We start from the raw sequence: 14,103 nt of genomic DNA on the forward strand, positions 1-14,103 counted from the left end.
CCCATTATACAGTAAAGCTGGGAAGAACCAGGATATTTTTTAATATAACTCTGATTGTGTTTCGTCTAAAAGAAGAAAGTCATATACACCTAGAATGGCTTGAGGGGGAGTAAACCATGGGATAATCATCCCTGTAACTATCCCTGTAAGCCCTGTTCACACCGCCAGCAACAAAGTGACTTGATCACATGATTTCTGGTGAAACAATCGACAGTGACCGTTGCAATACATTTAACTTTATGCAAATGAAGAGTGATTTTTCTGAGCAACAACCAATAAGGGTGAAAACAGTGGAGCGTTAGTGATGCAACTTTCCAGTAATTTATGGTGCCCTGTGTACATTCGGTGGTACTACGGTAAACTCGAGACATTTGTGATTGATATTCACGGACATTCTGTAGTGTTTTATTCCTGTCTTTTAATACCTTCATGCTGTTCTTATAGTATACAAAGATGTACAAATCATAACACTGTGTCTGATACAATTATGTGTTGTCATGGTTTATTGAGGTTGTTTGGAAATCCCTCCGGTTGATCCTGGAGAGAGATGTAGAAATGCTACTTATGGCAATGATTCATGCAGCGGTGAGTCTGTGTCTATAAACTACTTACAGTTTCACACACCCATCAAAGTTCAATCAATCAAAATAAATAAAGTAGGCCTACAACATGTAAACGGACAGCATATGTCTTTTCTCCAGTTAAAAATCAGGATTAGGATTAGGATTAAGATTAGGCTAATATTAGGGTTCCTTGAGCTTTTAAACATATAATCTACTTGCTTTGACAAGCATGAGTAATTTATTCATGAGGAGTTGACATTGTTTAGTGCAATTAAAAATTTATTTAACCAATTAAACAACAATATTATGCGATCATATTATGCCTTTCTGACATCAAGGGCTCTTTAAAGAGTCAAGAACCCTAGAGTTCTATATAGAACCACATTGAACCATTTTTTCTGAGTGTAGGCCTATATGATGAACATGCAACTGTATAATGCTGAAATGACAGTGTTTCTTATGATATATGACATATTAGAACACTTTCTTTAATCTTTCAATTATTGCACAATGTATAATTCAAATCCATTCCTTATTTATTTCTTTGTGTTGAAGCGCAAGAAGGAAGCAAATATGTTCTGTATTTGAACGGGAGTGAATGGATTTGTGACATCTGCATTGACGAAAGATCAACTACTGTCACACCAGTGTCACAAACCACCACTGACAATCCAACAACCAGTTTCACACCAACCGAGACAACTAACAATCCAACAACCAGTGTCACACCAGCCGAGACAACTAACAATCCAACAACCAGTGTCACACCAGCCGAGACAACTAACAATCCAACAACCAGTGTCACACCAGCCGAGACAACTAACAATCCAACAACCAGTGTCACACCAGCCGAGACAACTCAGAATCTAACTATTCTAGACACTCTTCCAAAACCCGAGACTACAATTGTTATATCTACAGACAATACAACAGACCAGAGTGAACCCTCAAAAGCATCGTAAGTGTGCGGTTACCAGTTTCAATAAAGTCTAAACCTCTAGTACAGAATACCAAGTGATTCAATCAACTTTGCAGAGAGACTCTGGAGAACATGGACTCCCTGGTGGAGGAGATGGAAAAAAACAATAAAAGCAATGCGGCGATTGTGATGGGGGATACTATTGGTATTCTCCAAAGACAAGCCAAGAACACAGAAAGCAAAGACATTAAAATATGCTACTCTTCAAATCAGAACATGATCAACGTAAGGCCTGAGAAGCATTAAAGCATGTCCATCTGACTAGGATTCTTGATTTATCAGTGCTAATTATTCTTTAAAATCGACAGGTTGTTGAGAAGAACCAGCAGACAGACTTTCCCTGGTCTGTAAATGTTCCCAGCGAGGCCTTTGATAAATCACGTCTTGAAAACAATGGAAGTGCATTTGTTGGAGTTTTAAGGTTCAAAAATATGGGTAATAAGGTAATGTGTGCATAATCGTTCAAAAGTTCTACGTTTGGACAAATGTTTCTTGATCTGCTCTGTTCAAACGTTTATATTTGATTATTAATGATTGCTTTTTAATTCTTGTGTGGTTTCTTATTTAGGATGAAACGGTTTTGAACAATGAGGTTTATGGAATAACGATGGGCGCCATTATCTCCAACCTTACCAATAATATAGAAATGTTCATTAAACGGAAAGATCTGGTAATGAAGTTTTTTTTTAAAAGATTTTTTTTAATTTTTTTTTTAATAATGACCAGACACTGTGAAAGCAAAAGCAAAATCAAACGTGTTCTTACAGGTCGGTAATGCATCCTGCAGTTCTTGGGATGGCAAAGGTATATTCACTTATGGCTGTATTGATCAGATCCCATCAAGTTATTTCATATAATATATGAAATTGGCCACTCTCTTTTCTTTGAAGGAAATCTTACATGGACGACGTCTGGCTGTAAGACAGAAAAAATCGACAATAACACCATAAAGTGCTCGTGTTCACATCTGACGTTCTTTGCAATACTGATGGTGAGAAGATTCTCAGTTTCATTTAAAGACCCCATGAAATCAATATCTTTTAGTCCACATCTATATGCTAGTAAACTTGTACAAGATCACTAAAGAAACTTAACAAATATATGCATTTAAAGTCTCTATCTTCCGGGAAAATCTCATATATTGACAACAAGAAGTTTAGTCCAAAATAATTTAAATGAAAGAAACTGTACAAAAACATTCAGGAGAACATTATAGAGCAGTGTTTCTCACTGCGCGGCTTGCTAGCCTTGCTAGCCTTCTGCGGCTCACTAAGCTTTAATTTGTGGCTCGTATGGCGGTAGATAATACGGTGATATGATAATGCAGTCAATACAGATATTTCATAAAAACATTAAAAACATTTAGGGCTATAAGATAACCCAGTAAAAAACTGTGTCTGCTCTATTACAAATCATTTATATTTAAAAACTAACCCAAACAGCGGCATTACAAGATGGAAACAGACTAGAAAAGATATTTAAACTCTGCCCTTACGTCCATGACACTTGCTACGTTTACATGCAGCCAAATAATCCATTAGTAATTGGATTGACGGCTCGGACTGAAAAGCCTTCATGTAAACACCTTAATCGATTCGAATGAGCTCGATCCGAATAAAATTTTGATCGGATTGAAAGGGGTGGTTTATTTCTTTTCTAATCCAGTCGAGAGAACATGTAAATACTTGATCGGATTGAAAACCGAAACTGAAAGGACTGCGCATGCGTGTGATATAAATGAGTGTCCCGTCAGTCATTCTATAATTCTCCTTTCACTCAGCGTCTGTAAAGCGATGCAGGACAACATCCCACCAGTCCTTGTTTCGGATTCTCATCCACAGACGACTGGTTTTGGGGCATTTTTACTCTGTGATAAATATAAGCAGCACGGCACAACGGTTCATATACTCATTGTCTCTAAATTATGGCCAGGATAAATGGATATGACCAGTGGATATGATAAGTCTGCTGTTTAAAACAAATAAAGAACCAATGTAGGAGAGTGGTTATTAAGTGCAAACAGCGGGAAACATATCAAAAAATGTATTCAGATTTGAAGCTTGTGACATATAAACACACACATCACTCATCCCAGCATTAAGGAAATCCTGATTTTTTGTCATTAAAGGGATACCTCAGCATTTAGCATTAAGCTTTGTATCAGTAGAAAACCTGTAGTATTTTTGAATTACCGTGCTTCCCTCCCTCATATCCCCCTGAGATGAGAGATTTATGTATTTTTTGTCTTGAAAAAATCCTCCGATGACGCAAAAATCGTCATTTTGCGTCATCGGAGGATTTTTTGGCCAGAGGCTAGAGACTACAGCCAGTTTGTCAAACAGCTGTCCCGCATGTGTTCATCCCGTCCATAGGGGGTGGGATTGCACTCACAGAATGTACAAATAGTGTCAGCCATCTTTTTGTGGAAGCTAAGCTAACAGGCTCTTGCTCTGTGGAGAAAGATGAGTAGTAGGGGATACCATCTTTTTTTTTTCCGGACATGTCCGGCCGTCGAGATCGTCCAAAATGTCCGGGATACGGCTTTTGCTTTCTACAGTCGCCATTCATTGTTTACATGCACACCTTTTGTTTCAATCTAACTGAATTCAATCCGATTGGTGAATCTGAATGTAGTGTTTACATGAACGCTAAACAAGTGATCGGTTGATGTGCGTTTTAGCATTGCCAAGAAAATTCCCGCTCCTCCGTGAGAGATAGGAGACCGGTGCGTCTCAGTGTCGGTCATCAGTAATCACGCCACTGGCCTCGCGCCGTTCTCCCGCGCCCCTCAGCCTCGTCCTGCTCGCCACAGTAAACATAATGAATGGCGACTGTAGAACGCAAAAGTCGAATCCCGGACATTTGGGCGATCTCGAAATCCCGGGCAGACTCGTCACGGAGACTCACGATAAAACGGCATCTTTTAAGTTTCGAGTCAACTAGTAGCCTAGCCTAGTTGTTTAACTGCGCTCTCTTACCGGTAGGCGTGGCTTGGGAGTGGCCTCGTAGGGCAGTGAAGCAAGTGCATTTTGGGAGTTGTTGTCTTTCATCCACATGAGCCAAAAATACATTTTCTGGCTTTTCTCAGTATAGAAGGCTCCAAATTCTACTACATAAATGACCCATTTTAAATACACATTCCTCTTTCCAGAGGTGAAGTATCCCTTTAAGGGAAATCATCTTGTCTCAGTTACAAATTTGACTGGTAAATGATAAAGAAATACCTGTCACAGCCTCACCCCAACTGGGGGTTTAACTATATGGGAGTATATGTTAAACCAAATTCGCAAGAAAAGATTAGATATAAGTTTTCTAAATAAATAGAGTATAGTTGCTCTGGTTGCTTTGTCACTGTCTGGTGAGGGAGGTCAGGGTTAGTTGTCCCAGCGAGCAAGAAAGATTGACATTGAGCCACTAGACCTCCAACCTCCGGAGAATCACCTGTTTTAAACAAACGCTGAAAAGAGGAGAGTCTTCTGGAGAAAAGAGAATACGACAGAGCTCATAATAAAGCATCTCAGGTTCCGACTGTAACCTATGTTCCCTGACACTGTATCGATGATGCTATTGGGGAACGCCTCCGCGTGAACCGGGGTCTGAAACGCTTATCCAATCACAGTAATCATATTGACTGGCGACAACCTAAGACGTCACTACTAGTGCGACCCGGAAGTAGATAAGGGGCGCCTAGAGAACATGTCATCCACTTATCATCTGTAGGGACTGTTCAGCAGGCATCCCCGAGGCATGGTGAAAGACGCAGTGTCTCGTTCCCTGTTCTCAAGGAACATAGGTTATAGTTGTAACCTAAGACGTTCCCTTTCGAAAGAGAACTTACACTGCGTCGATGACGCTATGGGGAATGATATACCAACCCCCTATGCTGAGGGGAGCGCATGCCAATTATGGCTGAGACAGAAACGTCAGAAAATGGCAGTTTCACTGAACTGCCAAACACTACCCCTTCGGGTCACATACAGGCCGTGACAGTATTCCCTACGAGATGCAAGCAATTTGCAATTTGCATGATGCAATTTAAATGCAGCCGAGCGCGCCTACGTCTCTCTGAACTTTCCCACCACCGCCTCCACGGAGGTGCCGAAAAGTTCATAAGGTGAGACTTGTGCATCGAAAAAAAGAAAGGCTTTTTCTTTCTTGCCAATGTCAGCCAAGTTCAACCACAGATGCCTCTCCGTGGCAACCATCGCCGCCATCGAGTGTCTGATCGCGGCGGCTGTTTGTTTGGTGGCCTAGAGAGTTAAATCTGTGGTGTGCCACAGCTCGTTCACTGCGTCAGGGGAAAGACCCTGAGCTTGGTCCGTAACTTCAGCCTGCTATGCTTGCAACACAGCCATTGTGTGCAAAGGCAGCACCAGTCTGAACCGCCCTCAGGTATGTCTTCCATGTCATTTTTTTCCCCTCAACATCAGCGTAGTTCACTCGCTGAAGGCTCTGAATACGGGTTCTTCCATGCCTTTTCGATCTCATTGTGTAGATCGTGCAGGAATGGAAGGCACATGGGAGCTGGAGCGTTATGGCTAGAAATAAACCGTTCTTCAAGTCTGCCACGAGCGGTCTCTTCTCTCGCGTGCTCCAACGACAGCTGAAGCCTCGCTGAAGCGCGTTACATAAAAATCACAACTCAGCATACGCGGGGCAGGGTTGATGTGAGGGTTCGGGTTGTAAATCCTCTTCACCTTCATCAACCATCTCTTTTTCTCTTGGGCTGTCCAGCAGTGCACTCGCTGCCGGATCAGAGGATGACAACACATCCTCATTCGGAAGCTCAAACTCACGAGCCTCCGAGGGGCATGAGAAACTAACACCTCTCTCTTAACTCCTTGGCGAGCTCCCTCTGAGAACCCCATGATTTTAGTCTCCGCTCTGCATCAGCGCGAGCGGGACCAGAACCGACTGGCACAGATGCCTGTCCCTCTTCCCTCGAGAAGAGTGCTAGACGAAAGCGGAATTTTCTCAAATGAAAAATCTCACAGTTGACACATCAGCTCCCTCAAGAACTGATTGTGCGCTCTCTTCGCCCAAAAAGTGTGTGTGCCATCAGGTGTCAAATATCTTGGTCACGGATCCACACACTTCCTGAAGCGTTTTTCAGAAGTCATAATTACCTTTTGAAGTTTCAGGTTGAAGCGTAAAAACAAAACAGTCCCTTAAGACGAAAAGAGGATGACATGTTCTATAGACGCCCCTTATATACTTACGGCAAAACAATTGCCGTGATTGGATAAGTGTTTTTAGACACCGGATCACACAGAGGCATTCCCCAATAATGTCATTGACAAAGTGAGAGTTCCCTTTCGAAAGGGAACAAGAATCAACATCGGCTTGGCTTTTCAGAAATGGCCTACTGAGGGATTTGAAATGTATAAAAGCGACACAGAGATGATGGTGTTTTTATTCCTCAACAGATGAGTAAGGTGTTTTATTGAACAGATAAACCGCCATACGTAGCTTTCTAACAGAGTTCACTGACTGTAAAGCATTATCTATTGTGAAGATCATTTCATTATGGTTGTTGTAACACTGTGCTGGAATTTATTTACAAGGAAGTATTGTGTCTATTAATGGGCAAAGCTACAGTAATGTCTTCAGCTAGTCAGCTTGAGATCTTTTCCATCTAAACTGATTATATCTTTTAATCCTAGTAGATAATCTTTTATGAGCAGCAGGATAACCATATTCATCCGCACAGAGCCGAAGCACAATCAAAACAATGTTCTTCTGCTAAATACACACAGTTTTGTTTTTTAACTGCTAGAGGGCCAAAAGTTACATTGTGTACATTTAAATTATCAAATGTTGTAGTTAAGACATCTACCAACAGTTGACTCAGTTACACTAACTACAACTATAAACTGAACAAGGAGCAGCTCAGATCATTTGAACTTGGGAGTATTTGATGAGAAATGTTTGACTTCATATTCAGACTTTGGAAATCTGATTTTTAATTGCAGACTTTGGTGCTGTGGCAAAGTTGAGCACATATTTCTTCATCATTTTGGAGCTTGTGTGTCTTGATTTCTGTTCATGTATAACATGATGACACATGGAAATCATCCAGCTGATCTGTTTATTTCTGTTGTGTTTTCTCTGATCTCTCAGTCTCTGCCAGGTGAAAATCAAAACATCACAGCTCCGTATATGGAATCATTGAGCTTCATCACTTCTATCGGCTGTGGCATCTCCATGTTTTTTCTGTCCGTCGCTCTGTTCATGCATTTCCTGTTACGGTAGAGTCTCTTAAAATATAACATATAGTTACTTTAAGTTCTTTGACCAATCACTTTTGCTCCTCTTTTGGATAAAAGCATCTGAAAAATGCATAAATGCATTTTACAAATACAGGTTGTTTTTATATTTGAACAGGAAAGCCAAATCAAATCAGGCCACGAAGATCTTGATAAACATGTTTGTGGCTTTGTTTCTCCTGAATTTATCCTTTTTGTCAAACGAGAGCGTCGCCAACACAGAAGACAAGGCTGCGTGTGTCTTCATAGCGCTGCTCATGCATTACTCCATGCTGACTACATTCACCTGGTTCTTCATTCAAGCTCTTCATATGTACTTATGGCTCATCAGACAGAACATCACCATCACAAACTACATGAGGAAGATCACCGTGTTCGGATGGAGTGAGTTATATGGAGAAATCACCTGTTATAGTGTTCACTTAAGAAAATAACACTGTTTAAAACAAAACCAGCAGACTGTAAACTTGAGTTGACCCGAAAAAGAAGATTGCGCACAAGTCATATTTTTTTAAAACTTTTTTATTTTCTTGAGTTGAGCATTTAAAAATGTAACATCCTGCCCTCTCCAATTATTCAGATTGGAGTTTTAAGTAGGATTAAACGCTGCCCCCTAGATAGGCACCTGGGTTGATGCAAGGTAAACAGGTTATGTGGGCAGTCCTCAATGCATCCCTCTATCGAATACCTCCCTCCCCAATTATTGTTGGGGTTTGAAGTAGGGATATGCCCCTTTGGACAGGTGCTCTCAGGCCACAATATGTTTTGCTTGGGGAACTTGCTTTAGGAAACAGAACCTCTGTGCAGTTTTCTTCACAAGTCACATAGGATGGACTAGGGTGTTGACATGCTTTTCGACTCTGGCTAGTTTTGCAGAGTCACTTAAATGTTATGCTCACTCCGTGCATATTCACAACCTAGTGGGCAGGAAATTCCTCAACATGGCGTAGTAGTTATTGTGTTCCTCATAGCATCAACACCAAGATGCAGTGTCGAAGTTCCACTTCAAAAGGGAACACCTTGTGTTGCGAATGCAACCCTGTACCTCGAGAAGGGAAACGAGATGCTGCGTCTTGTTGCCATTCTTCAGGGCAAAACAGCACGCCTGCTCGGCGTGTTACGTCATGCCAATAGATTGGCATGTTTACACATGCCCTAGTCAGTGGTCAAGCTGAGGGCATTCCCCATAGCGTCCACACTAAGATTCAGCGTCTCATTTCCCTTCTCAGGGAACTGGGTTGCATTTGCGACCCCAGACGTCTATAGCTTTTTATTATTTTTTTATGGTAGTTTTTAACTCCCATAAGTTAAACTAAATGAAAATGAGAACATTTTGTTTAAAAAAAATATTTTATGTTCAGTTAAAGGTGACATATTATCCCTTTTCACAAGATGTAGGCTAATATTAATCTATGGTGTCCCCAGAATGTGTCTGTAAAATTTCAGCTCAAAATACCCCAGAGATTATTTATTATAGCTTGTCAAATTTGGCCCTTTTTGGGTGTGAGCAAAAACGCACGCATGTGTCCCTTTAAATGCAAATGAGTTGCTGCTCCGCCCCCGTTCAGAACACGGCAGATCCTTTACCTGAGCTTCAGATACTCCAACAATAACAAAACACGCAAAAAATGTCACTCATCCAAAATCTAAGAAATAACCAGTCTCCTTACGGAGAGACTCAGGAGGAGGTTGCAACTTTTGGACAACCTGGACGTTACTGAATGGATAATGGACATTTATGTAGTTGTTGTGGAGTAACATTGATTCATCTCATCGACTTGCATGTACTGTCATGTTTAACTTTTGCACAAGTTGTCACAGTTCCCTGAGGTCTTTATAAGACAGCGGTGACATGTTTTGGTCAATAGTGTTCAGTGCTCGTCTGTGCTGCAAGGACAGAAATGTTTGCATGCTTTGCTCAAACTTTTGCCGTTGCATTAGAACTGGTTACACTGTCGTCTCTTGCGAAAACCAAATGTCGGCGCCGTGGGTGGAAACATTAAGGGGCGGTACTATTTTAATAAGATCCCCTTTCTACATCAGAAAGGGAGCAAAATCTGATCGGCTTATTATTTAACATGCTTGCAAAGGCTTACTAAAACAAAGTCACTGGGTTGTCACTTTTCACGTTTTCTGGGTTGGTAGATGCACCGGGGACCCGATTATAGCACTTAAACACGGAAAAAGTCAGATTTTAATTATATGTTTTTTTTAACAATTTTTTTAGTTATCTATTATAACCCTGATTTCTGTGTGTTTTCAGTGTTTACAACTCCTATAGTCGTAGCTGTTGTTTCATTAGGAGGATATAAAACAGTGATCCTACAAACAACGTCTGGAACGACCACACAAATGTAAGTTGTTCTGATGTCATAAATGCATGATTAAAGAGTACCTATTATGCTTTTTCCCATGTTCATCTTTCTTTAGTGTAATGATGCTGTTTGAGCATTAAAAAGCTCTTCAAAGTTCCAAAGTCCCTCCAGAGGGAGTTCTTCTCTATATCAGTGTCAGTGTTTCTGAACTCCTGAAACGCCTCCATTGTAGTCTTGAGTTTCTTCCGGGAAAAAACAAGTCATAATATTCCTCATTTTAATATGTGTTGAAACTGGCGGTTATGGTAAGGGCAGGGCATTTCCCAAACACGCTCAAAGCGCTTGACCAATCACAACACACTGCTGCAGCCGACCAATTAGAGCACAGTGTGCTTTTCAGGAGGAGGGGCTTCATAGAGACAGGAACTAAACAAAGCGTTACTGACAGACAGGGAAGAGAGGAGCTGCAACAATGGAGAATATGGGGAAAATAATCAACATTTAAGTAGGAAAACATGTTCTACTAAAGCCCAAAAACTAAATAAAAACATTAAGGAAGCTTTTAAATCAACATTTTCTCTTCTCTTTTAATTATAGGTGCTGGATTACAGATTCTTTAATTCACTACATAGTGAACATTGGCTACTACGCTTTAGTCTTCATCTTCACAACAGGAATCTTCATCATGATCGTCACTAAGATTGTCCAAGCCCGACACGTAAAAGCGGCTGATGGCAAGAGAAAGACGTTCAGAAAGCAGCTCATGATGGTGTTGAGTTTGTTCCTGCTCTTCGGCCTGACGTGGGCTGTGGTGTTCTTCAGTTATGGAGAGATGCTCATTCCCTCATATTACATCTTCACCGTGTTGAACTCGTTTCAGGGTGAGAAACAATCACACGGGTCCGACAGGGATGATTGTGTGTGATGCAAACATTTGGATGTGCTTTTTTTTTGTGGTTACATTAAAAAAATTATACAAATGACTTTAATGATATCTGAAATATTTATGAATTAGTTGAAATATGTTCTACTGATTTTTTTTCAGGGTTTTTCCTCTTCCTGTATTACTACCACATTCATAACGATGTTGCGGGAAATTTCTCTGATGATCCAGAAAGCTCCAGCTCCAGCTCCACCACCACCACAACCATCGTTCAATCCACACTTAATGCAGTGGAAAATATTTATAATTAGCAGAATTAAGGTTTAAGGTGTCTCTCTTCTTTTTGCTGGCCATCTTCCTCTTTGTGTCTTTAGTGAATGTTATTTGGTATTGTTTAGTGAGACTCTGTGGCATTAGGTATTGTTTGTATGTTTTCTTTCATTTTCTTGTATTTTAATAAAATGACTTGTTTTTGTGTATTTAGTCCACATCTTGCTCACCCCCCTGGTGTAGTCCAGGTATCGTAGTCGAGCATTGATTACAGGATCTTTGGTCCCCTTCCGGGTATTATATATTTATTTTAATGTCCCACTTTGCCACACAGTCATAAAAGGAAATTAATGCAACAAAGTTTGTTATGGCTGTACAGCAAATCTAGAAGATAATAGTATAATAGTCCAGCTTAAGTAAATTTAGTGTTGATTCATTTCTGTTGTAAAAATCATTAATTGTTCATTTAGTTCATTTATCTATACAGCCACTCTGGAGAAAACAGGGATGTCATCGTCCAGCTCAGTTCAGTTCTCATACAACAGCATCAGTAGAGTCAGATCAATAATATTGTTGAATATTAAGTGCACAATCACAACTGCACAAATATATACATGCACACACATACAGCCATGCACATATACTAGGGGTGGGGGAAAATCGATTCACGTATGAATCGCGATTCTATCTTCTGCCGATTCGCATCGATTCACACATTTCAGAAATTGATTTTCTAAAGCGTTGAGTATTAATAAACTGTTGCTGTTTTGTTAATTTAATAATAATAAAGAGAAAATCACGCACTGCTTTTTACTGAATCACTTTTAGTATCTTCATTATTAATCAATTTATATTCCATACTGTGAAGACTCAATGAATTTATATTCCATACTGTGAAGATTATACTGTGTCTTATATTTTTACATTTGATTATTACATTTCTGTAGTACTTCTTACTACATGTTTAATAAACCTAGGCTGAAGTTTATTTAATTATGTATGTTTTTTCTATTGTATTTGTCCTATTGTTATATTTGCAAAAGTTTTTATTTTTGTATCAAGGAATTTTCTTTATGTACGAAGTAGTCTTTCTATTTGTCTCAGGCCTGCCTTGCTTTATAACAGAAGACTGCCAGTAATGTGTGTAATGATTGCAGTCAGCTTAAATTACATTTGTTTTATTATATTGGGTAAAATGGGATGAAAAAACAATAAATTTCAAGGTTTACATTTAATTCAGTGGGCTTTTTCTTTTAATCTATGCATAATTCACAAAAAATGTATTCAATATCGAGAAACAATTTTTTATTAAAATCTATTCTTGAGGTACCAAATGATTCAAACAAAATTCAACACAATTAAATCAAAGTACAGTAATTTATTCTCGACTCACTAAAACACAAAACAAAGAGGAGTATGCATTTCTGTCAGGACCACTATCGTCAAATACGATTGACAGTAAGCATACAGTTTGGATTGGCGGTATGGTACAAGAACTCCCTGCGCATCCATGAGGCCTAGCATGGATAAGAGCAGGAGGGCAGCAACAACCCCCTTAGGGTAAACAGAACAGAATCAACATGAATGTATTGCAGATAACATGAATTAATTTTAATGTACAACATAATTAGAGAATTTTTGTCTGATTCAGGGGGAATGCCAAATCCTGACTGACGAGAGGTGGAGCTGGGGAGGGAGGAGGGTAATTCGCTCCTGAGAAACGCGATAGCTGCTGCTAATACTGAAGGAGCTTATATATGAATACAGTGATAGGCGTCGTATTCCTATAGGTAGATGTGGTCACTGAGGCAAGCTTGACTAACGTGACCCGCCAGAACTGACACTACGCTTGATTTTAATAAGTTAAAAAAATCACATTTGTTCAAAACACCACTGTTATAGACCCTGAAGGACATTTCATTATCATAAACGTACTCGGTTACTAACGTAACCTCGGTTCTCTCTAGAAGAGGGAACGAGTACTGCGTAAGATATCTTACGCTAGGGGAAAATCCTTTTTCCGCGAGATATTGAAGCCAAAAATTATCCTTAATTTTGTAATAATGCAAAACGCGCTGCGGCAGCATACAGACATAGGCGAGGCAGCTCGCGCGCCTATTGGCTGTTCTGCTGCAACTGCAGCAGCCTATCGAGCGAGGCCTGGCGTGACGCCAGACCCAATGAGGGTGCTTCGCGCCCGCTGCGTCACATCCCGCCGAAACGGGCGTGGTCTAGGCCTATAAATACCGCTCGCAGGCAGCTATTATCTGGTTTTTCATCATCGAAGCAACCAGAGCGTGCGCATGCACGGCAAGATACGCAGTACTCGTTCCCTCTTCTAGAGAAGAAGCAAAACGCAAAACGCCCAATGCAAAACGCCGTGCATGCTGAGATCTGACACCAAAGACCCAAGGGCGAAAGCCCGGGGTTCATATAGTGCACAATCACCCAGGGAACTCACAGGGAGTCCGGGAAGAGGGCAGCGTCGCTTAGACGCGGATGTCATCATACAGACAGGGCGGAGTACGGCCTGAACTGATGGGGAAATGTGGGTCTTACACAGTTTGCCCAGGCACATCTTGTGCTACTGCTTTTCACTGTCGAACATCGAGATGTGCTCAGTAGACACAGCATTCTGAGCTGATAGCATCAGGTCAGATAATACTGGTTAACTAAACCGACAGCAGCCTGGCCTGCAGGGCGGGAACCTCTAGGTTGTAAAACCTTATAAATGTAGACAGGGAGGCCCAGCCCGCCGCCATACAAATATCTTGCAAGGCAATCCCACTCGACCAGGTGCGCTCTGACACCCAACGGGCACTGCATG

The 14,103-nt window shown here is 40.7% G+C and overlaps 1 protein-coding gene across 7 annotated transcripts in view; it reads left to right on the forward strand.

The window, feature by feature from the left end:
• The window catches only part of LOC309479600 (adhesion G-protein coupled receptor G1-like), a 74,103-nt gene that overhangs the window by 6,635 nt on the left and 53,365 nt on the right, over positions 1-14,103 (forward strand). For 4 of the 7 annotated variants that reach the window (XM_082143754.1, XM_082143757.1, XM_082143756.1 and 1 more), the window contains exons 8-16: positions 511-585; positions 1,119-1,521; positions 1,599-1,767; positions 1,851-1,985; positions 2,111-2,212; positions 2,310-2,346; positions 2,433-2,533; positions 7,663-7,790; positions 7,927-8,192. In XM_082143754.1, coding sequence (XP_081999880.1) covers positions 511-585; positions 1,119-1,521; positions 1,599-1,767; positions 1,851-1,985; positions 2,111-2,212; positions 2,310-2,346; positions 2,433-2,533; positions 7,663-7,790; positions 7,927-8,192 — 1,416 coding nt within the window. Of the gene's footprint in view, positions 1-510; positions 586-1,118; positions 1,522-1,598; positions 1,768-1,850; positions 1,986-2,110; positions 2,213-2,309; positions 2,347-2,432; positions 2,534-7,662; positions 7,791-7,926; positions 8,193-10,071; positions 10,163-10,720; positions 11,005-11,168; positions 12,512-14,103 lie in introns of those variants that run through there. The other 3 variants (XM_082143752.1, XM_082143753.1, XM_082143755.1) reach the window with 2 other exon arrangements.

Source organism: Leuciscus leuciscus (assembly GCF_965113295.1).
Source record: "Leuciscus leuciscus genome assembly, chromosome: 17".
In the NCBI taxonomy this organism is placed as follows: domain Eukaryota; kingdom Metazoa; phylum Chordata; class Actinopteri; order Cypriniformes; family Leuciscidae; genus Leuciscus; species Leuciscus leuciscus.